General features: G+C 32.6%; 1 protein-coding gene across 1 annotated transcript; it reads left to right on the top strand.

The window, feature by feature from the left end:
- Positions 1–9854: 9854 nt before the first annotated feature.
- Positions 9855–24348, top strand: LOC122607515. The gene is made up of 17 exons (XM_043780504.1): positions 9855–10320; positions 11199–11577; positions 11666–11737; positions 11835–11897; positions 12173–12382; positions 13002–13544; positions 13900–14661; positions 15668–15949; positions 16116–16271; positions 16884–17290; positions 18216–18666; positions 19435–19779; positions 20279–20933; positions 21413–21471; positions 22663–23142; positions 23769–23807; positions 23986–24348. Exons 1-17 carry the CDS (start codon positions 9947–9949, stop codon positions 24169–24171), a joined length of 5463 nt encoding a protein of 1820 aa, XP_043636439.1. The 5' UTR covers positions 9855–9946; the 3' UTR covers positions 24172–24348.
- The last annotated feature ends 203 nt before the right edge of the window (positions 24349–24551 follow it).

The following is a 24551-nucleotide window of genomic DNA, read 5'->3' as shown; positions in this document are numbered from 1 at the left end:
TCATTAATTTACTTTGTTGACATAATAATTTATATCTTTTAAATAGTTTCCAAACGATTGTACACAGGATCATATTTGAAAATTAAATGTTTAATTATATAATATTTAAGTACATTACGTAAATTGGCATTTCCACAAGACAACTAGTATTACTTTGGTTCTCGAGTCCACGCACTTTCTTTCCAAAGTCTAAATACTCAGAAATCCCGAATATAACATAAATCCACTTATTCATTTAGTAAAGCCTTAAAGACTAATGACATTCATTCCTTTAAAGTACATATTCTAGTTATAAATTCACATACACGAACGGAACGAACTAAAGACCATCGGAAAAGTACATCAGGAAAATATACTCAGATGACGGTTGTCACATGAAAGTAATAAAAACTCAAATTTAATTAAATATGATCTCGTATATTAATTAAATAAATTCAAATAATTAATAAGAAAATGTCTAATAATGCCAAGTAAGTTTTTCTATTATTCATATATTTTTTGTACTATCGGATTACATAACATATTCAAACACTTTTTGGTATATCAAATTAATTTTTTTCCTTCATTTGTCCGCGTAATACGCGGGTTACTAAGCTAGTTATAAAGCAAAACTATTTTTTCCCCCTTTTTCTCAAATCACGATTTAAACTACCTATTTTGCCCTTTATTTTTATTCAGCATTCTAAAATCTCTATTTGATGTACCTATGATCTATTAATGAAGTTAATTTACAACATGTAGTACCTCTTAATTAATAAAATGCTCTTTTTTATGAATGACAAACATGTGCTCACTGAAATGTCTCTTCATATACTCAACTTTAGAGCTCTGATGCACGGAAACACCCAGAACGCACCGTACCCCATACCGGAAACTCGTCGGGGACGGAAACGCCTACGGGGACGGCTTGGGGATGTTTCTTGGCTGTTTCCATAAAAATGGGGACGTTTCTTGACCGCTTCAATAAGTCAACTGGTGTTTCTTGTATCGTTTCTAGTTTCGGGGACGGTTTTTTAAAGTTTCATTTAGTAATAATGGGCCGCCGATAATCGGAAGGAATAAGAAAAAAAAGGTGAAAAAGATGAATGCTTTCTGGATCTAGGGTTGTGGTTGAGAAGAGGAAGGAGGTGGAAGGTGAAAAAGGACGGATATTTTATAGTGGGTCTGTTAGGGTTTTTATTTTTATATTTTTCTATACAAAGAAAGACCCATGCTTGTGGGTTCAACCCTTTTTCTTTTTAGGTTTGATTTTATGTATAAGAAAACCCAAATTTCTTTTTTATAAGTATTTCATTTGTATCAATTCATCAATATTTGACCTGGTATATGAAATCATGATGGATACCTTAACTTTTCTCACCACATATGACTTTGTGATACAAATAAATATAAATATTCATTTGAGTTCTAATAAATGACATACCTTATATATTTTTGTTATATATTTTTTTATTTTTATGACTCTTACGATACGAGTCACGATACGAGTCGCGATTTAAAAATTCACAAAACAAGTCGTATCACGAGTCACGAGTTGACAACTATGTTTATGATTATCTTTGGAAGATGTATGAATTTTGAAGTTTACATCAACGTATGAATATATTTTGGGGTTTGTGGTACATTATCTATAATATATATATATATATATATATATTATGTATTTATTTCCGTACCTGTGCCGTATCCGTTTTTTGATTTTTTGAGTTTTGTTATTTCCTGTTCTCGTACCCGTTTCTTGTTCCCGTACCAGTTAGCATTTCAATGATTAGCTGATGGACATAATAAATATTAGTTAACAGTAATAAAATATTGATTTGGATTGTGTTGTGAATTTATGACTGAAGAGTGTGTTTATCTTAACTTAATTTTAAATTTTATTGGTTATTTTCATTTTTATGTTATTCTATTTTCATATTAAAATCATAATGATAATAAACTTGTAGATATTTAATAAGAACAATTCATTAATAATTTAGTTCATTAAAAAAAACAAAAATGTCGAGCTTAACATAGGCTAGGGTCAAACATATGTAACATCTTAAATGTTTACGACCAACTAAAAACTAGATTAATACCCGGTCGGTGACTGGGTTACAAACTAAACTTATACAGCAATGTATCACACATTGCGAAAAATATACGTCTTATAGTATATTATAATAAAGTTTATTATGAAATCGGGTATATGTTAACATAACAAATCTTGTATTTTTTTGGGTATAACATATATGAAGTTGGTTTTATATATACTCGACCTTACATGAAATTCGACTTGAAATATAACCAGGAAAAACTGGGTTAGGGTTATGAAATCTTGAAATCTTGACCCCAACTTGATTTTTTGGGTCGTGGTCGGGTTGACCTTTTGGATTAATAGATCAAACCGTCAACCCAAAAATATTTTAAATTTATATAAAAAATTATAATAAATCGAACCATCAACTCATTTGATCAGACAACTCACAACCCATTTACTTGAAATCAATCCGCCAACCACCAACCGTATCACCTGAAATTAACCCACCAAACCATTTAACTCGTAAACTTTAGTTTTGTTGGTTGGTGCTTGGGTTTGTGTTGACGAACTGACAGAGTGACAGGTTTTGGTTGAGAAAATTAAATTTAAATTATAATTATATACCGGCATTCCAAACCCATTAACTCAAACCTGAGATAATTATACTTATATTTATTTTAGTTGTTGTTCTATATAAAGTTATTTATTCTTTCATAAAAAATTTTAAATTATATAATAACTTGCTATAAACTTTTAAAGTACATTTTAGATGACTAAAACATCATGTTAAGCATATTTTAAACATTACATTGTACTTTATCTATATAAAAAAAAATATATAGGCCACATAATTTAAAACATTATTATATATCAGTAAAACTTAAAATCAAATATCTTAATAACTATATGTTGTAAAACTATATGATAGTAAATATGATTGAATTAATAAAATAATATATGAATATTCAAAATAATATAAATCTAACAAAAGGAATGGATGTAAAATTTTGGATTAGACTCGTAGGGTGAGTTATCATTAAAACCTCTAAAAATCTTTTAAAATTCAGGTATCACGACTATCTTATTCAATTTTCTTAAGAAAAACACTTTTACGTATTATATACATTAATTAAAAATTAAAGTAATAATACATTTTTCCTTTTTCCCCCCTAAAATAAATTAGTTTATGATTTTTAGTTAATTTAAAAATCATTTTTTAGCTTTTCTTGTTGTTCAAATATAAACTCTTAAATAATTTGTATTACATATATATATTTCACCGCTTCCATTTGAATAACAAGATATTACCACTAATCATAGCTAGATTCACCCTCCTCTTCCTTTTCACCTAAACAAACAAACATATACACTTTTGATGTCATTATGCTCGTGATGGTATTTTATAGTTGAGATGTGGTATTCTCATCTTTGTCTAATTATCAAGATCTACATCAACCTTCTCATCCCGTCAGCTACCATCTCCGGCTAGACCTTCCTGTGGAGAACAACCATCATGTGGTTGAGAGTGAATGAATGAAAATAAAGAGTATGTGAAAAATTGAATAGAAATGAATGGTTGTGTAATGACATTGACAACCCGTTTTTAAAAAATGGTTGGAAATAACGATATCTTTATTCCAACCATTTTAAAAATATTTTTATTTTTTTGTTGAATTTAATTTTTTAAATTTTGTTTTCTAATTCATAATGATAAACTAACCCTAATGCAACTTTCGTGAATTGTAAGTTACATGATTATTCGTTTAACCTGGTCACTGATCGAATATTAAGCTAGTTTTTTATTATTATAAAAAACGACATGTTTGAAAATGGGTTAAAAATGAGGGGAAAAAATCACTAAAACGTTGGCAAATGAGAGATAGGAAAAAGACGAAATAAATTTTAAACATGTTACCATATATATATAAACTATACATTTAATATAATTAATTAGTTACCATATCTAGATTTTTAACTTCAAGAGCTCAGATTGATTTATAAAACTAATTTCAATGGTCCAGATCAAAAGTTAAATTTTATTTTTTTCTCTCTGCTCTACCGGCAATATATATATAATTAACTTTTATTATAGTTTACCTTTAAAATAATTTTTTAGTATTTTATTTTTGGATACATAATTAATTTACTTGAAACTTTAGTGGTTAACGAATATTTTATCCCTTTTAATTTGAAAAATGCATGTTTAATTTGAAAAATGCATGCTAAGTAGGGAGGATGCCAGCACCTTCTCTTTTTTGAGTAACCATATCCCTCCCACCCAACTTTCTTATTCTTATTTCAATTTTTTCTCCCATCCAATCCTCCTTTGTATGTGTGATTTCATTCTCATCTAAATTTTAGAAAATCTCAAATAATGATAATAATAATATGTTAGTCTCCTAGTTATTGAATTTGGGGTGTATGCATATGTGTATCAAAATTTCAAGGAAGAAAAAGGAGAAATTGTGACTTCCAATTCTAATCTAGCCATTGTTTCTCGAAGGTATGAATGATTTTTGCTAATTTATCATTTAAAATTAGGGTTCTTTAACTCATTGATATTGTTTATTTAAGATTGTAATCAATGTAATACGTTGGCACAAAGGTGGGTATTATAGATGCGACACGACGCTGTCATAGGCTATATGCAATAGACCTTTGTGCATTGCGCTCCTTCGTGTGTATAAAAGTATGCAAGATTATTCACTAAGTTTTGCTTACCTTTTAGTTGTTTATCCTTTATATAGGTTGTCCCGAATGTGGAAACAAAGTTAAGTGCCATAAAGATTGAAGTTGAATTGTAAAGCTTGAATCATTTGATATTCGTGATAAAAATGGTATTAGTGATAGATACCGTAGTGACTCTCTAGATCTTGGCTCATTAGATGTCAATTTTGGTAAAGTTATTGTTATGTAAGTGTTAGGTTCAATGAGTTTTTGGTTATTTATAATGGGTCATTTTGTAATAATAATGTAATGATCATGATTAAATGTATTTTGAAAACTCATTATCCGTAACAGGTATTTGATGTAGATTTTACGAAAAGGTCATGCCGAAATTTCTATTTTTGTGCGTTGTCTTTTATAACGAGTTTTGATAAATGTATTTGTCCAGATTTATAATTGAGCACATTCTTTAATTTTTTTTTTTTCATGTTAGAAAAAGGTCTAGTCGAGTTTGGTCCTTTTAACATACCATTTTTCATGACCAGGTGAATCTTATAATTAAAAAATAAAATTTTGAATGACATATGAGATGCTTTCTTCGTTGACAACGGATTTTGCAAAGTAAGTTCGTCCAATAAACTTTCGGATTTTAGATGAGAGGCTTTTATATAATTGTTGGATAACCGAATCGTTAAAGTATACATCTCCTCTAAAAAATCACCCATTTCATGTATTGTTAAAAAAAAACATTTTGTGAATTCAAAATTTATCTCAATAATTCTTCTTTGTAATTCGAGAAGATCTAAATAAGATTGTGTTATACTTTTAGTTTTTTGTTGTTGTGAAAGGAAATCAATTCCGTAGGATCTATTACTATTCTCGTGTGCCTTCTTTGCAATTTAAAGCAACACCACATTTGTGGACGTACAAACCACCCCTCTACGCCTCATTTCGTTCAGCACTGCAAGCATCGAGGCTGAAATGGATGTTTTTCCTATTCCTAACGGGTCCCAAATTCGTTCCATTTTGGGTTCACGAGGTATTGTAGTTCCAGAAAGATAGACTTAACTCCTTTTGACTGGGTTATTTTGAGGTTTTTTCAAAATGGATGTGTGTCGAGGGTTGAATAGTAGTGAAGCTAATAGCTCTTCCGCTTTTGGTGTTCAAAACTTTTTTTAAGCAATTTTTCCTCCTATAAACAAAAATCAAATCTCATTAAACTAAATAAACTTAAAACTAAAAGCAAGCACAAAATATTATATTAAACAACTAAGGTTATACCCAGCCTTTGGCCGGGATAACAATTGCAAGTTAAGAAAAAGTCAAAACAGACTAAATAAATGTAAAGGATATAAACTCGAATCTCAGATAAAGTTAACTACTTGAACATCACTTTACATAATATTCTTTTATTTAAAATTCAAAAAATAAACGCCTTTATAAAAATATGAAAAATAAAAATGAAATAGGTCTTCGTTTCAAAAAAATAAAAATAAAAATGAAGTAGGTCTTGAGTTACTAATCATAATTTTAAAAGACTTAAACAATTTCAAATACACTACAATATGCATAAATACTCAATCTTGACATAATTTTAAATTTAAAGCTAATCTACCTTTTTGGTAAACAAAAATAAAACATATATAATAATGTATTGTTAAAACAAAAAAAGTTGTTTATGGAAAGGGTTTAAAGTTTTGAACTCCGCCTCTCTAAAAAGATAAAAATTCATTAACCAAAAGAACAACCTAATCATCTTTAATTTGATTTTTTTATGATAAACATTCTTAATAACGGTTAACTTCTTATATCACTGTCACACAGAAAATCTTTAAATAGGTAACAATGTATAGATTGATATATATATCTATATAATTATTAAAAGATTAGTAATCTAAGCCTTTTAAAGACATCTTTAAAACAAAACCTATACTAAAAAGTTGCCACATAGGATTTTACTCTACATGGCATCACCACATTTTTTATAATATTTATTCACTAAAAATTAAATAAAAAATATATTTATATACAAAATTAAGAAACCAAATCCATTATATTGAAGAAAAAAATCCCATATGAAAAATAAAAAAACAAAAGATGTATAAAATAATAGAATAAATCTCAATATGAACAACCCGTATGAAATTTCACAAAGATAAATCTTACCTCCCTTAGGAAAATATTTTATGTAAACTAAAAAGAATAAACTTTGGTCAATTTTATATATAAATAGAATAAGAAAAGAATAATTAAAAATCTCATTCCTATTTCTTCCCCTCTCGGATGAAACAATTAAATGAAAAGTATCATATGAGTATGAGTTTTGGTAGTGATTTATACACTAGCTTTTCGACATTTAAAGCATATGAGTTTAAATTGTATATATATATAATAATCTACGATATTTTTTATCTAATTTTTTTTTATATTGGGTTCTTTTAATTGTAGATGGAATCAATAATATGTAAAATTTTATTGTAATGATTACTTGATCATATATTATGTTTTTTCATAATTATGATCAAATTAATTAATGTTGTTTATATTTATGTTTTTCTTAATTCAAATGTTATATTTGTTCATGGTACAGGATTATAACATTCATATCTATTGTAAATTTTGCTTGTGAGGTAGGTTTTTGTAATTGTTACTAAATAAGTAAATATCGATTTGTATTGTTTGACGATTTTTTTATTCATGCCCATCTTAATGCATTATAACTATAATGATAGGTAATTATTACATATTTTTTAGTATTTACATACTGAGCATTATAGTCTTATTGATTATCATCAATGTCAATTCAAAAGATATCTAAATTTATTTGGCAAATACATTTAACAAAAATAGTATCAAATCATATATTATCAAAATCTTTTCATTATATGAATTTAAATATTTCTAACCAGATAAATGATATCACAGGTAGTAAATGTTTTAATAATTACATGGGTTGAGATTACAATTATACCTAACCGATACGATGCGGAGAGCAAATACACAACCATAAGATACTGTCAACCTCGCTTGAACTAATTATCACTGTCCAGGTATAAAAGCAACACCATTAGATTTCTAAGTATGTTCAATTAAGTTCATAATTTTTTTGGTATTTACATGTTAATCATTATATATTATTATTGATTATCAATGTCTATACTAAAAGCTTTGAAAAATTAATTCATTATCCGCGCGCACATCGTGCGGGTAAAAGATCTAGTATATATATACTAGGTCTTTTACCCGCACGATGTGCGGTAGTTTAAAGCTATAGTTTAACGTACAAAGTATTGATCAAAATTTTATTAATATAAGTCTAGGTATTTCCATGTATCTAGCTGCTAATCGGCTTATGGTTATTTTTAAAACGTGGCTCCTTCATAAAAGGATCATGTGACTTCATGACCAACCATTCGATTAATTTTGTTAATAATCCGGTGTGATGCACGACATTGCTTAATGCTTATTTTCCTTTATTTATATGTCGTATGTTGATTAAAAGTAAAAAGCAAAGGGGCGCATGTCTTCATCCATGTTACATATACATATGTCGATGGACAACAATACTACCTTCCAAAGTTGATACAATTACTCAACAATGAGCTCCACAAAAAGCTTCCAACTTATACAAATACTACAGTATAACATTTACTCTCATTTTTTCAGATATGGTTATATTTCTAGCATTTACTATCGCACGCTAGTTACCTACAAATACTATAGTGTATCAAGCGCAAAACCTAAAATCAATTTGAGATGGTAAGAATAAGAAACTATAGAATAATAATTACAGCATTTTAATTGAAACTAATCATTATGAAGATCTCAAATCCCGGCAACATGAATAATTAGAATGACAAACAATTTATATATTGATATTGCTTTTCGTTATTCTAGACAATCAGAAGAACTAAAACAGGGATGTTTTTACACAATGTCAAATTTATTTTTGAAGTTCGTTGAAGTCACAAATATTGATAGGGAACATGACTCACTAACCATTTCGCTTTCAGAAATCCATCGTAGTAAAATTTTATGAAAAGAAGCATTATTACTGAGTGACATGCTATGGGTATTTGTCTTGGGGCAGCAAAGCCCGCGTATTGCATCATTACCATCCTCATCATCCTTAAACCATTGTGCGTACCTATGTGACTGTGAAAATAACCTTTTAATTTTTAAGTGTCGCGTTCTTAGCACATTGAATTTCTGATACTATATATAAACATTACATTTAAATTAATAAACCAATTTTTTATTCTCCTATAGGATTTTTAAAATGAGGACCTACTACCAAAATTTGCAAATAATATAAAAGTACAAATAATATGAACATTGCATGATGCTAATTTAATGTTTTAAACTCTAAGTCTAATGTGTTATTGAAAAGATAATGGTAAATGAGTGTGATGTACCTTGTACAATTCATGACATAATGTTGTGAAGAGACTATAGTGCTTCAGGTGGACACAAATGACGAAAAGACTTCATAGCCTCAGTTGCTTTTTCTGATCTATTAAAGTGTTTCATTGCTACTGGTATGTCTTTTAGAGCGCTATCACCTATATATGTAGCAGCCCAAACATAGCCATTGCTTACAAATAGTTGGATGCTAAAGTAAGATACTAAATGAAAACTCTACACTCTACCTCTTCCAAATGACCTGTAACAAAACATCATTTCGAGAAAATACATTTGTTGTTATGTACCTAGGTTAACATCATATCGGAAAAAGAAACTGGATGCTTTTTCATAGATATTTATAAATACATCATGAGGGCACACATACATTCAAAGTTACAAACATATCTAAGTTTCTTATAGTGCAAGTTCCCGGCGAGAATTCTTTAAAGAAGTGTATTCATAGAACCCTTGGATCTACCAAACTGTTTAGCCCTGTTTTTTTTGTTCTTTATGAAAAATTATGGTGATGCCATGTAGGATTTATCCTATGTGGCAATATTTTAGCATAGTTTTAATATATTGAGGAGGACTTAAAAGGCTTAGTTAACTATTGTATTAATAAATATATAGATAGATATATATAAATAAAGAGAAATACGGAGTAAATTCAAAATTAAAATATGCTTCTTTTCTATTAGTTGGTCAAGAATATGCTTGTTAAAAACGGACAACGCAGTCTTTATTTCCAGGAATAATACAGATTCGAACCCTAAACCTAAAAACCTCAACACCAAAATCCATCCCCTAACAACCAATTAACCGTTTTTTCCCCGCTCTATCACTCTCCGATCATCAATGGACGACGTCGTTTCCGGTGCACTCGAAGAAATCTGCTCACAAGGCACCACAGGACTGACACTCCCTAACCTCTGGCCCAAAATCCAAACCCATTTATCTTCCAATGGTCTTCCTCTCTGCTCTAATGTCAAACAAGCCTTGTGGTCCCGCCTTCTCGCTATCCCGACTCTCCGATTCGAGTCCAACGGCGTCTTGTATGGCGCCGCAGACCCTAACATTCAGTCGGTTGAGGTTTCTGAAGCCATGGAGTTGAGAATTGTTGCTTCTGAACAAATGTTTGATAATTTTGTTGGAATTTATGATATTAAGGCTTCGGATTCCGTTGTTTCCGACGTTGGACGTCGTATACTTGAACGGCTTGCCATTGCTAGGTATAACATTTTACTGCCAGTTAACCGTAACCCTATATGATTATAGTAACCGAGCTTGTAAATATTTGAATTTGTTCCAATGTAAGTAATATATGTGTGCTAAACAAATTGTGCACAATTTACCCGGTGTGTTTTTAGACTAAGTTACCCAGACTGGTATTTTAGAGTACGTTGCCTATCTCGGGACAAAAATGTAAGTAGATTGCTAGTTATTGGACTTCACTCTAAACTAAGTTGAACACCGCCTTTATTATATAGGGAAAAGGATGCGTACTTATGGCATATCCAAGTTAAAATATGCATCCATCTGGCATAAATGAACTTTCGTGATTGATATGTTAAATCATGAGTGTGTCAGTTTGTTTAAGCAAGCAGATACATTGGTCAAACTCTTAATTAAACGACTTAAACAAGGAAAAGCAGAAAGTTATGTAAACTTGTTTTCAGAAGTATGTATAAAAGTTGGTGATTTGTCTTGGTACGAAAATTCTACAGAAAGTTATGTAAAATTTGTATTTCAGAAGTATGTATAAAAGTTGATGATTTGTCTCTGTACGAAAAGTCTACCAAAGTGAATATAAGATTTAAGACATTTTATTATAACATGAGCGTTTCTGACATTAATAAGTATTGATAATCGATATGCATAGCACAAGGTTTGTGAATTTGTGTAATAGCTATATACGAAGTTATGAACTACCAATAGGACTATTATACACTTTATACAACAAACTAGATTGAACTAAAAAGAAATTAAGAAACATTTGTCAAACTATTCAAAGAAGCTTAGGTACATAAGAAGGAAACTATGCCAAGTTTTGAATTTTGAGAAGTATGTATGAAGGTTATTGATCTTGCAATACTTCCAACTATTGCAGAACAGAGGGAATTACACAAAATGAACTTGCCAAGGAATTTGGCATAAAAAATAACAACATATTTTACAGACTTAGGGGTCTTGAATCCCGGGGGTTAATTGTTAGGCAATCAACCATAGTAAGGAAGAAAGAAGCTGGCAATGGAGATTATAAATTTGGTTCAATAGTGAACACCAATATGCTCTACTTATACCGTTATGCAAAGCATTTGGGTCACTTAAAAAGACTTGAAATAACTAAAGAGGATAAGGCTTCTGCTGATAACGACAATGCAGACATAGAAGGTGCTACAGGAGACGGTGTTTCAGAAGAACACATAAAAGACTACGCACCTGATATAACTGCCATTTGTGATAGACTAGAAAAAGCCGATGGCAAGGTTACACTCTACATGCCAGCTAATAGTTGAATATATTCCCCTTATACTTAATCGGGTTCTAATTGTTATCTTTTCTACGCATCTGAAGGTTCTCGTCGTTTCAGACATCAAGAAGGAATTAGGTTATCTCAAAACCCACGGACATAGAAAGTGGAGAAATGTAAGCTACCTTTTTACCATTTAGCACAACCCTACATCTGTGTTTCAGGTTTATACCTTCTTCATCACTTTAACTTTATTGCACAAATGGTCTTTAGATCTTACAAAGGATGAAAGATGCTCGCCTAGTTGAGGAGTTTTTCGCTACAGTGAACAAGAAGGTAGTCTAAGTATATTGTCTCTGTTATGTCCATGATTGATGACATATTGTTGTTTGTCGTAAATGATTTTTAACTAGATAGCAGTGCGGCAGTACCACAACTTAACATGTTGAATAATCTTCAGTCTTCTTGTATGTGGTGATCTTACATGGGGATTCTTAATGAATCTTCATTCCTTTTGGATTTTTGTTGTTTAATAATATGTTGATTTGATTTATATCTGTAAATGTTCAGTCCTTTATTTCTGCACTGAATATTTTTTTGTTTGTGTTCAGGAAGTTTGCTGCTTACGGCTGCTGAAGAAATTTTCTCTTACAACTTGTGTGCCCAAAAGTCATGGAGTTCAAGATGATGATCTTGATACAGAACAGGTTAAACCGGTTAAAAGAGGCCAAATCACCGACCAGCTTATGGAGCTTCCTATTGAGCAGCAAATCTATGATTTGTTTGATGCAGAAGGTTCAAATGGGTTGACGCTTAATGAGGTATTCCATCTTTATTGGCTATACCATCATGGCATTCCCTCTGTAATATCAATCTGTCTTCCTTTTTAACCCCCACCCTTCTTTCTCTCACGTTCTTACATTACTTGTGATGTTCTGTTTTTCCTCTCCAGCAAAGCACAGAGTAGACTACAAATATGCATATATTGTATTCTGATATATTTAACTTGTCAATGCTTCACATGTCTAAAATATATCTGCATGTATATGTAAATCTTTTTAAATCCAAGATAATTTAAGGTTTTTGAGCTTATTAGTTGTTATCATATTTTGTTACTATTATTTGAATTTTTGAAGGAAGTGTGCGTAATCTCCTACCCTGTTTTTAGGGATTTCGTAGCGAAGATTTTTAATTTCTTAGATGGCCAAGATTGGCCTACAACACCAATCTTCTCTTACTGTATTCATAATCTTTGTATCTGTTATAGAGATAGTCTCTCTGCAACGTGCAGAATTTCTGGAGTGTTTTAATGATACCCAGATTTAAGCAAGTCAAGTATGTTATTTTTGCAGTGTACTATTCTGGATTCGATTATTGTTAGGTAGCAAACATATACGAATACGAGAGATAACTTTTATGTATTTGTATTTCTGTACTCAGGTATATAAAAGGCTTGGCATAAACAATAAAATCTACTATCCTCGTATTCTTGAAATGGTGTCTAGATTTGGGATGCATCTAGATTCAGAAAGCCTTAATAGAGGCGTAGTCTACCGAGCTTGGACTTCTGGAAATTATAATATCGGAGTTTCTAATGCCAGCATTGGTAAAGTAGAAAATGCTATGGATGATAAATCTACGACGCATGCACAAGCTGGACAGTTGATGCTACCTTCCACTATCGAAGATGTAGATGTGCGGACCTCGAACATTGATGCTGAAGCCAATGAAGAACATAACTTTAATGACCCACTCCTTGATTCAAGAAGTTCAAATAATCTACAAAGTGAAGCAAATGATATCATTCCTGACGCAGAACTTCAAATATCAAATGTAAAGCCTGCATCAGACACTGTTTCGTTGGATTTATCTTCATCAGCTTCACCAGCACCCCGTGTTCGCCGTTCATATACAACCTATCCATGTCTTGGTTTGAATTCAGTTAACTCACTAAGGGAGCAGCGGATACTTGAAAAATTACAGGTTGTATAATTTATGGTCTGCAGTAACAAGTCAGTGTTGGAACATTTGTTTATTTACCATGAAGTAATGAAATGCACCATTCCACAAGGAATTTGATTCCTTCTGTTTGTAGTATTTTGTTCCTAGGTGAAAGCCTTATTGAGTTATTTCAGTTCCCTCATGGAACGGAATGAAAATTTGGATTAAACCGAATTTTTTTTTTTCACTTCTGTAATCTTTATCAACACTAACATCAGAAATTACAAAACTGTAATTAAATGATTTTCTCTCTAGAAAAAACAATAGAAATATATATTTGAGAAACAATATATTGTACCTGTTTATTTACATGTATATGAATTTATTATTTATGCAGGAGGAGAAGATCCTTATAAGACCAGAGCTGCAAAGGCTGCTTGAGAGTCTCGAGAATCTTGAAAAAAAGCATGCGGCGCAAATGGATAGGAAGACTTTAGAGCGTAGTTTAAATAAGCTTCAAGAAGATGGACACTGCAAGTGCATTTCTTTTGCTGTCCCTTCTGTCACTAACTGCGGTCGAAGGCGGACAATTGATGTAATTATACATCCATCTGAGTACAAAGCAGAAGACCTATCTGATCGGGTTCATGACAAGTTGAGATCATTTGAAAGGCAAATACGTGCCCAAAGTTCTCGATTAAAGAGCAGTAAAGGTGAATCAATTCCCGTGTTAGATGGCGTGGAGAGAATTAGTACAAATGTGAAAGAAAATGTTCAACAAGAGACCTTTGAAGCAATGAAAAACAACGGGTTTGTATTGGCGAAAATGGTTCGAGCAAAGCTACTTCACATATTTTTGTGGGGTTATCTCACAGGGTTAGAAGATTGGGAAGATGCTGTTCTGGGACAACCTGGATATCAACAGAAGAACCCACATAGCACGTGCAAATTGTTTGAACTTGATGCAGCCATTAAGGCCATGCCGCTTGAGTTGTTCTTGCAGGTTGCAGGGTCGGCTGTAAAACTTGAGAATGTGGTTGAGAAATGCAAGAATGGATTACGCCTTTCCGATCTTCCCATACACGAGTACAGATGTCTAATGGACACTCGAGCAACTGCCCGTTTCTCATATCTTATTGATATCCTAAGACGTTTGAAGGTCTTACTCTGAAGTTCAGTTGGCCAAAGTTTAAATCGAAAATTATAGTTTGCTGTGTAAACCGGGGGTGATTAATACTGGGGGTGCAAAATAACCGGGTAGGGTAATGGGTCAAAAGGGTAGTTTTGAGTACGGGCAAATGGGTTGCATTGGGCAGGGTCGACCTTTTGGCCTCTTTTCTTTCATTTATACCCCCTTTTTACTTTGTATTTATAAACAACCAATATGATAAACGTGTTTTTTTCCGTACTATGATTTTGTGAGCAACTTCTTGTCTAAACTTGTCATTTATTAACAAAAAAGTTATTATAACTTTTTTTGGCCCAAAGTAAAAAACCAAAAGCTATAGATTTTGGTACACAAAGCTCATAAACTATTATTTATTAGTAATAATATATTCTTAATAAATCATAACTTGATACACATGGTTCATTAGTATAATTGTGATACAATGAACAGGGTGAAGGATTTGGCTAAGTCATGGTTGCTTTCCAATATTTTTTAAGTGAATACACAATGTTAATGTTATACTTATATACTTAGGAAAATTTGGAAAGGACCACTTAGCCAAGTATCTTTATGCAGTTCATAGGAAACCCCCTTCCAGCTTTCAACCCAACTTGACACGGTTGGTTTCTTAAATGTATCAACCTTCTAGGCTTCTACCATTTCAACCTGTTGCGTACTTTTTAACTTCCCAAAGTTACACTAATTCTTGCACCAAATAGGTCACTTTGGCTACTCTGATTGATTTTGGCAGAAATCGCCTGGTATAGGTCTTGTAGAAGTGATTTGAAAAGTTATTTGTGTATAAAATGCAAATTCAGTAACTAAAGGAGAAAAATAAACAGAACAGCTGTAGCCAGATTATAAAGTGGTTTAAGGACTAAATATATAAGTGGTTAGTTGACAAGTTTAATTTTGAAGCAGTTCAGCTTACTTCCTTTATGTAGAATATCATTCTCTTTCACAAATAGTTATTTTCAGTTTTTGGATGTTCTGGCAGTTGATACGATTGATTGGCGGAGAACTTCTCGAAGCTCCCGTGGGCCCACATGCTACCCTTAGACATTCACTAGAATTTAAACCTTACATTGAGGAGCCTGTTGGAATGTTTTTGTCATCCACAGGTGTCAATTCTTTTGATCTTCGCCCTCATGTCAGACATGATTTTGTTCTTGCAAGCAGAAAAGGTGTTGATGAGTATTGGAAGACTTTGGAGTATTGTTATGCTGCTTCTGATCCAAAAGCTGCTTTTCATGCTTTCCCAGGGTCTGCTGTGCATGAGGTTTTCATTTTCATCTTAGTTATTGTTTATTGGTAACGGTTTAATAATTCCAGTTTGTAGTAGTATATGCTCTTATGATTTACTGATGGATTCATTGTCATCTCTTGTTATTGTCAACATATAGCTTTCTTTATCATTTTCATTTTCTAAAGCTTGGTTTCATCAGGTATTTCTTATCCGTTCATGGGCCTCAACCCGAGTTATGACGGCGCAGCAGCGATCTGAGCTCTCTAAACTTGTAGCAAATGAAGATATCAATAAAAAGATAACCTACAAAAGGTGTGGGAAGATCGCAGAAAAACTTAATTTGACCTTGGAGCAGGTTTCTTTCTCTTTGTATTTGCTAAGTATAAGTTTAAACGTGGCCTGGTTTTGATAGGGATAGGGTATATATTAATATCATGTAGAGGCGGCAATTTCAACCCATTTATTTATGAATGGGTTAATGCAGGTTTTGCTTTATCTCTAACGGCTTAAATGGAAATAGGTCATATGGGTCGAACAGTTCAATAGTTGCTCGGGAATTTTTGTACATAAAACCTCATAAATCATTTTGTGCAAACATATAGATCATTCAAACTATTATGTTTTTTGAAATCATATAAAGCTGATTAATTATTGATAAATCTAAAATATCTTGACACCAAGTATTTTGGTTTAACCTAAATACCAAATCCAATCAGACCAGCTGCAGCTTGCTCCAAAGTTACTCATAATGACCTGTTTCCCATCCCTCCTATTTTGAACTCTAATATTATAATTGCAGTGTTGATTAGAAATTATAAGATCTATATAGGTATGCTGATATAATTTTATGCTTTTATAGCAACTTATGGACTTTAAGTAATTTGTTTGTTTTCTTTTGTTAATAGCCTTCAGCCATATGATATATCTAATTTATTCCTATTTGTAAGCTGATTACTGCTTCTTGCAGGTTCTCCGTGTATTCTATGATAAACGGCAAAAGCATAAACTAAAGTTAGCATCAAGTGCCAAAGAGCAGGATTTCCAACTATCAACACATGCTTTACTTTCTTACAAAAGGAAAAGGTCTTCTAAAGAAAACTCAGTAAATAATGAAAGTCCACTTGAGGAAGAGTCAGGCAAACTCAAGCAAGCCAAGACATCGAGAGCTGATGATGCCACCGAAGAAGAAAGTTTTGCACAGAAGTCTCTTGAAGATCATGAAACACATATGGATGGCCAGAAAGATCTTGAAGATGATCTGGAACTGACTGAAGATGAAGGTGGTCAATCTTATTCTGATATACATGATTGTGCCATGTCAGAGCTACAATCTTCATGCCAAAAAAGGTTTTCATGGACAGGAAACAAAGATAGGTATGAATTTGTTGCAAAATTTAATTTATTTACATGGTTAGTATAGATGGCAAATTGGACTAGTAACATGTCAAAATGATTTCAGATCAAAACAGGCAAATTTAATGTTCAGGTCATAATGGATCAAGCCTACTTAGATTGACCCTCCAATAGTTGGGATTTTTTGCATTTTGTAAAGAGCTACTGTATCAGATTTGATTACAAAACTCTATGGAGTAAAATAACAATATAGTTTTTTTAAAATAAAACTGTTTAGGAGATTGAAAGCATCTGATACATGTTAGGAGACTTTTGATGAGTGTAACCCTTTTTATTTTAGCTGATTTTTAAATGTTTGATCCATTTGACTTGCTACCAACAACAGATAATTCTGTCTGACGCATTACCAATAACAGACAACTCAAGTTGACCTATTTCGTATGAATAGTTTAATTTCTCCCTCTACATTCTTGCTTTGTAGGCTGATGTATAATCTTTGTTGATTCGAAAGCCAATAAAAAGTCAATGAATGGGGCTGAAAGTTGCAGGATTTTTTTGTTAAATATCATTTTGAACTTTCTTATTCAATCCATTAATAATTCTTCTTTAAGGAAAATGTGGCTATTAGCAGCCATACTTATAACTGGGTTGATTTGGTTTATGGTTTATATTTAATGTGTCAAAACAGGTCAAATAAAGCTTAACAAGAAACGGGCTGAAGGTTGTGCTAAGTGTACTTTTTAATGTGTCAAAGCATACTTTTATCTAAGTTATTGGACAAAGACTTTTCATGTCGACACAACTTGATCTGTGTGGTTTTGTCCCGTTACCCAACTTGCCTATCTTGCCACATCTGCATAACAAAACATAGCTTTCGTTGCATCTGTGCCCGACTGCATGAACATATTGTCCATGAGATGATGTTTATATTAATGATTTCTTTCAGGCTGTTGGTGATTGAGTATGTAAAATACCGAGCTGCTCGTGGTTCAAAGTTTAACCGTACAGATTGGACCTCACTTCAAAGTCTACCAGCCCCACCTGCTACATGCAAAAGAAGAATGTCGACACTGAATAGGAACAAGCAGTTCAGAAAAGCTGTAATGAAACTTTGTAACATGCTTAGTATGAGATATGCAAAGCATCTTGAAACTTCCAAGAATAAATCACTTGGTGATGGTTGCAGAGTGATTATTCAGGATCAAAATGCTCCTCAAGTTGTTAATCATACAAAAGAATATTGTATGGAAGAGCGATGGGATGATTTTGATAACAAAGATATCAAGATGCTCCTTGACGAAGTTCTCAAATACAAGCAGATTGCTAAATTAGAAGCAACTAAAGGTGCTCGATACATATCCAAGTATCCTCACTCAGATGTTGGTGGTGATGGACATGTAAGACTACCCCTTTTCATTGTCCACCTTTGTATAGGTCATTCATATTTTTAGGCTACAAGTTTTATTTTTGCCTATAAAAGACTACTCCGTACGTCATAAATTAGTTATCCACCGGACGTTACTAATTTAAGGTTGTCTTAAAATAGTTGTCCACCTTTGAAATCGCTGGATATAATTGTTTAAGTATCCCATAATACCGTGCGATACACAGTGGTTCTATAGGTTAATTTAGAGTTCTAAATTTTCAAAAAAATCAAAATAGACGCGGCTGAGGGTGAGGGGTGCCTAGCTCCACCAACTGCCGGCTTTGGATAGTGGTCAGTGGTGGTGGTGGTGTAAGATAAGGAAATAAATAGTGATATTATGCTAAAATAGTATCTTTGCAAAATGAGTGTGTATCAGAAAGTGAAAAATTACTATTGATCTTGTAATTTAAAGTTACTATTGATCTTGTAATTTAAAGTTTTTCATTTGTATATATACATATGTTGACTTCTAAGTTTTAATAATATCATTACAGATGTGCAACTTACCTGTTTAATAAAAAAAATGGAGCATTTCATGATGCAATTTACCTGTTTAACATATCATTTTTGATAGATTATAGATGTATATATGTTCCAAGTTAATCTGTAATTGCGATTGTATAATTGTGTATTAGAATAGGAGATTACATAGGGTATATATAAAAGAAACATTTACGATTGACTCCCTCTAATATAACCTGATATCAACTCTAGTCTAATAGTCCTCTGTTGTTTTTAGGAATTGGATGATAACTTAGGTTCATCAGCTACCCCTATCAATGTAATAAAAAAGGATAGTGGGAGGAGGCAAGCATCTTCTCGAAAAAGGAGGCAAACATCTTCCCGAAGATCAAGACGTCGTCTTCCTAAAAGCTATGTCATGCTTATGAATCAAGTACAAAATTCTGGTACGCAAGCATACAAATCAGTAGCAGTTTCTAATGCAATAGAGCTATTCAAGCTTGTATTTTTAAGCTCTGCAAAAGGTCCAGAGGTCCCAAACATGCTAGCTGAAACATTGCGGCGATACTCAGAGCACGATCTTTTTACCGCCTTTAACTATCTCAGAGACAAAAACTTCATGGTAACGAGGCTTCTATTATTTTCTGATCATTATTATTATAATTGTTATTATTTAGTGTGAATTATTGTGGTTATACAATTTCCCCGCAAAACTGTCCCGCAAACTGTAAATTTGGCCAATGATTCTTTCGATGGCACATGTCTAATTTTTCGTTAAATGTAACGTTTTACGGTTTGTGCGAGTCATGATTCATGTGATATGCATGATATTTAAGAGGGGTAGGTTTGTTTTTTCCCTCGTTCAGTACTCGTCTTCTTCATGTTCTCTAGTAATATGAACAATTTTTTTTCCTTCCGAAACCCAAAATTAGTACAACAAAATCAAATCAAATCCAAAAATCAAAATATACAATCTGAATCAAAAAATAATATCAAATCGTAATTAATTTCTAAATCAAAATGTTGAAGCTCTTAACACAAAACCAAAATCAAAATGCTTCATATATAGATAACTCTTCATGTTTTTATGCTCATTCCCCGCTCCTTTATTCTGTTGGCAGGTGATGGGTAGTGGCATTACTCAATTTGTACTCTCCCAGCAGTTTTTGCATAATATTTCATTATCTCCATTTCCTGTTAATACTGGAAAAAAAGCTGCTAAGATGGCGAGGTGGCTTCAAGAGAAAGAAAATGATTTATTAGAAAACGGTGTTGATCTATCTGCAGACCTTCAGTGTGGAGATGTCCTTCAGCTGTGTGTGCTGATGTGTTCAGGAGAAATATCGATGTTTCCATGCCTGCCTGATGAAGGTATTGGAGAAATTGAGGATTTGAAGAAACGTAAATGTGATGACAATGAAATTTATTTTCGTAAAGAAAAAGGTTTTCCAGGGATAAATTTATCCTTGAGCTCTGATATAATTCCAAGAGTTGATGTGATTGCATTATCTAGAGATGAGAATGCAGTTACTTCTCGTTCGAATTTGGAGTACAGGTCACTGCCTTCTGAACTTATTGAAGGAATCTCAAAGTCAAATGCTGACTCTGAGTTAACATGGAATGCTATGACTTGCTATGCAAGACACCTGGCATCGTCTGTACAAGAATTATCTTCCTTTTCTCCCAATCTTTTTAGAACTGTTCATTCAGCCATCCAAAAAGCTGGTGATCAAGGCTTAAGCATGGAGGAGATTTCTGAGATTATTGATGTTCATGGTATGCAGTTTTTGACTTAACTATAGAGGTGACAGTCTCCCCCCATTTATTTATGAATGAGCCGAATTTCACTCATGTTTTCATCAAGTGGCCAAATCAAAAAGCATAACTACAAAGGAACCTGGTTATATTGGTCAAACGGACTGAAAGTCGTCTGGAGTGTAATTTTGATGCAATATCCTTCCTTTTTTTTTTCTCGTAGAATAGCAAATCTGATGCAACATCCTCTTAGCTTTATGCAAAAATTTAAATTAATATTTTGTACTTTAGTTTCTGTAATCTTTTTTAATGTACTAATTTGTTGAAAAAACAAAAAAAAGGGACGATAAGTGGTTCTAGTCAACCTTACTCGACCTGTCACCTAAGCCACTCCTTTTTTGCCACTCTACTTCTCTCATGTATTGTTATGCAGTCTTGCTTTGTTAAGAGGATAATTTTTCTTTAAATACAAATCTAATACATTGCCACATTGCTTATAGGGGAATTGATGCCAGAACTTGTTATTGAGGTGCTTGAGGCATTTGGGAGTGCTTTAAAGGTTTGCTTTATAGTTACCTTGGATTGGAAAATTTCTTACTCTATATTCTAGGATTTTTTCATTGATAGTGTGCTTTTGTCAGAAGCAGAAATTAGCAATGTAGTTGGTTACTTTAGTATTATTGTGTTGATGAAAAGTAACATAAAGAGTAAGGGTGCATTTTGGTTTGGGGATTTGGAATGATGGGGGGTGGAAATGGAAGTTGTAATACCTTTCTAGGCTAGTCAGTAGTTACAGTTAATGAATAAATGATTTCGAGAATCATCAACTTTCATAGAAAGGACAAACAACATTTTTATTTGGGTACCACTTCAATCATTTATCTTTCATCATGTGTTTGCATTCTGTTCTTCATTGCCATCCACAATACAAAGCATGACTTGGTATGCAACCACACCAGTCTAGCCCATGGGACTTCTGGTGACCTTCTATACTTCGGCAACACCAAATGTTTGACCATACCCTTTGTTATTTAGCCACTCAAATCTATCTTGCATTTCATCATTTAATACTGGTACTGGAATCTGCCCTAAAGGTAAAAACCACTGTATCCTGCAGGCCAATTCCACCTTTCGTCATGTATCATTCCTGCTAATTATAGTTGTTTCCTCCAATCTAGCTTCATAAATTGCTCTGTTGTTGACGATAGAACACAGTGGACCTTTATCACACAGATATTTTCCAACTATTACCCACTTTGCTAATTACATGCTTTCTTACCTGCTGTTTTGTGCCAAGTAATCACTTCCAATTTCAAGAGGCCTTTTGTTCAATTTGCACATCCCAAATAGTACTGCCTTTTATCCTAACTATATCTACCCATTTCACCAACAAAGAATCTTTTCTCACAGCCACATTCCATAGTTGTTTTACCAAAGTCCCCATTATGCTACCCTGTAGCATAAAGTAATGTTCCTATATTTGATAGTGCCAATGGTACAGTTTTCAATTATCTACCGTAGATCCTAGGTGGTAGTTAATCACTTAATCTCATAAGTTAACTGTGAAAACATGTGTCAACATTATATATAAATGCTCGTTATACATTTCCAAATATTTATTCATCATAATTTACCAACATATTTAGTTGTGTACCCATATTCTAGAGGAGTGTTTAGACACTCACCCCACAATCCTAGAAGTATTGTGTATTCATGTGTTTCAACTGTATGTATTGGTTCTTGAACACAGGTTAATGCTTATGATTCTATCCGTGTTGTTGAATCTCTGTATCGATCAAAGTATCTTTTAGCCTCAGTAGCTACCTACCAACATGATCTTGATTTCAACACTCTGGAGTCTCGGCAAGAAAATCACGAGGATGGAGGCAAAGATTTAGTGAAACAAACCAGCACAGACTGCATCGAGGGGCATTCAACTACTGATGAGGAGCATCACAGACTGACCATCCTAAACCGCCCAGTAGAGGTTCCCCAACCTACTAGTGAAGTTCAAAGAAATGATGAGACTGAAACCTACGAAGAGGAGAATGTAATGCCTCTAAGAACAGACCCCAAGGGAAAAAAGTTTGAATTTAGTGTTGGCGATTCTCCTTCTTTCAAGCCAATATTGCCATGGGTAAATGGAGATGGTACCATCAATGCTATTGTTTACAAGGGACTTGTACGCCGTGTTCTTGGTATTGTGATGCAAAATCCTGGGATATTGGAGGTATGCAAATGTTTTATCATTTACGCTTTTGCTGGCTGTTACTTATATATAATTGCATGCACTAAACGGTGGTACATTATGGTTAGATATTCTAGTGTTTAATGATTTGAATTTAAAGTACCGCTATTAAGGTGCCACAATTCATGATTAAGTGATGATACTAGAAAGTTAAACCTAAATCACCAACTGCCTACATCTTTTAACCATAATGTCCTTCCATTCAAGCATATAATAACATTTTATTAAGGGCTGTTTTTAACATATTCCATAATATTACTAAAAATTTTGGATTGTTTTTCAAACAATGTAATTTGTGTGGTCGTATTTTGAGACACTAATTATCTGCAGAAGAAAATAAAATAAATTTGCTCAAAAAACTGTTTTGGCAGACTGACACGACTTGAACCAATAATTACTCGTTTTGATCCATTACTCAGCCTGCTCATTTTCCCATCGCTAATAATTATTAAAGCAATTTCTTATCTATTAGTAAGATATGTTGTGTTATCCTTTTGCATTCCTGTCTTCAACATGTGTTAGTGATTTTGTCATGTTTTAAAGGTCTTGTAGTTTAATTAATATCAAGTTTCTGCTGTTTAACTTGTGAATTTTTTTTCTTGTTGCAGGAGCATGTTTTAAGCCAAATGAACGTACTAAATCCTCAGGTAGTATTTATTATGCTTAAACAACGAAATGTGTAGCATACTGCGCATTTTGGACTACTTAATCCAAAAGATCTTAAATTGACATCAAGTTATATATGGTAGTAAACCAGTAATTTTAGGATTTCTGCATTTCCATATTCAACCAGCTAATAAAAGATTTAAACGAATTCTATTTCAGAGCTGTAGAAAATTGTTGGAGCTGATGATTCTTGAGAGTCATATCATAGTAAGGAAGATGTATCAGTCTGTATCCAGTAAGCCCCCAGCAATGTTAAGCCGGCTTCTTGGTTGCAGGTATAAGAAACCGAAACTGGTTTGCAGAGAACATTTATTTGCAAACCCAAGGAGTATCCACCATCTGTAGAATCTGTTATGTATAGATGTATTTAATTTATGAGTGCTTTTGCTGATTTCGAGTACAGTGTCAGAATATCCACCATCTGTAGAATCTTGTAGTATACGTGTATCTTATCTTAATATCTACTCTAAAAGAGTTGAACTAATGACTTATTAATCAATCAAATCGCTCAATTTCATCAAATTGACTTTCGCTTATGTCATCATTTAGATAACTATAAATTAAAAATTCTGATAATCATTATCCAAATATATTATTATATTAATATTTATATTAAGAGTTAAAAGACTTAAATCGTCCTTGTGGTTTACCTAAATTGTCTAGGGTCGTCCTTTATTTTTAAAACTGTCTATTATCATCCTTATTAGATGGAAAACAATCATGTA

The sequence above is a fragment of the Erigeron canadensis genome, chromosome 7 (assembly GCF_010389155.1).
Source record: "Erigeron canadensis isolate Cc75 chromosome 7, C_canadensis_v1, whole genome shotgun sequence".
Taxonomy (NCBI): Eukaryota; Viridiplantae; Streptophyta; class Magnoliopsida; order Asterales; family Asteraceae; genus Erigeron; species Erigeron canadensis.
This window is presented reverse-complemented; position numbering and strand designations above follow the sequence as displayed.

Excerpts from the sequence above, each read along its gene's own strand:
- LOC122607515 (XM_043780504.1), top strand. The coding sequence starts at position 9,947 with ATGGACGACGTCGTTTCCGGTGCACTCGAAGAAATCTGCTCACAAGGC. Across the intron at positions 11,738-11,834 it reads GACATAGAAAGTGGAGAAAT|ATCTTACAAAGGATGAAAGA; the intron begins GTAAGCTACCTT and ends AATGGTCTTTAG. Across the intron at positions 19,780-20,278 it reads TCAGAGACAAAAACTTCATG|GTGATGGGTAGTGGCATTAC; the intron begins GTAACGAGGCTT and ends TTCTGTTGGCAG.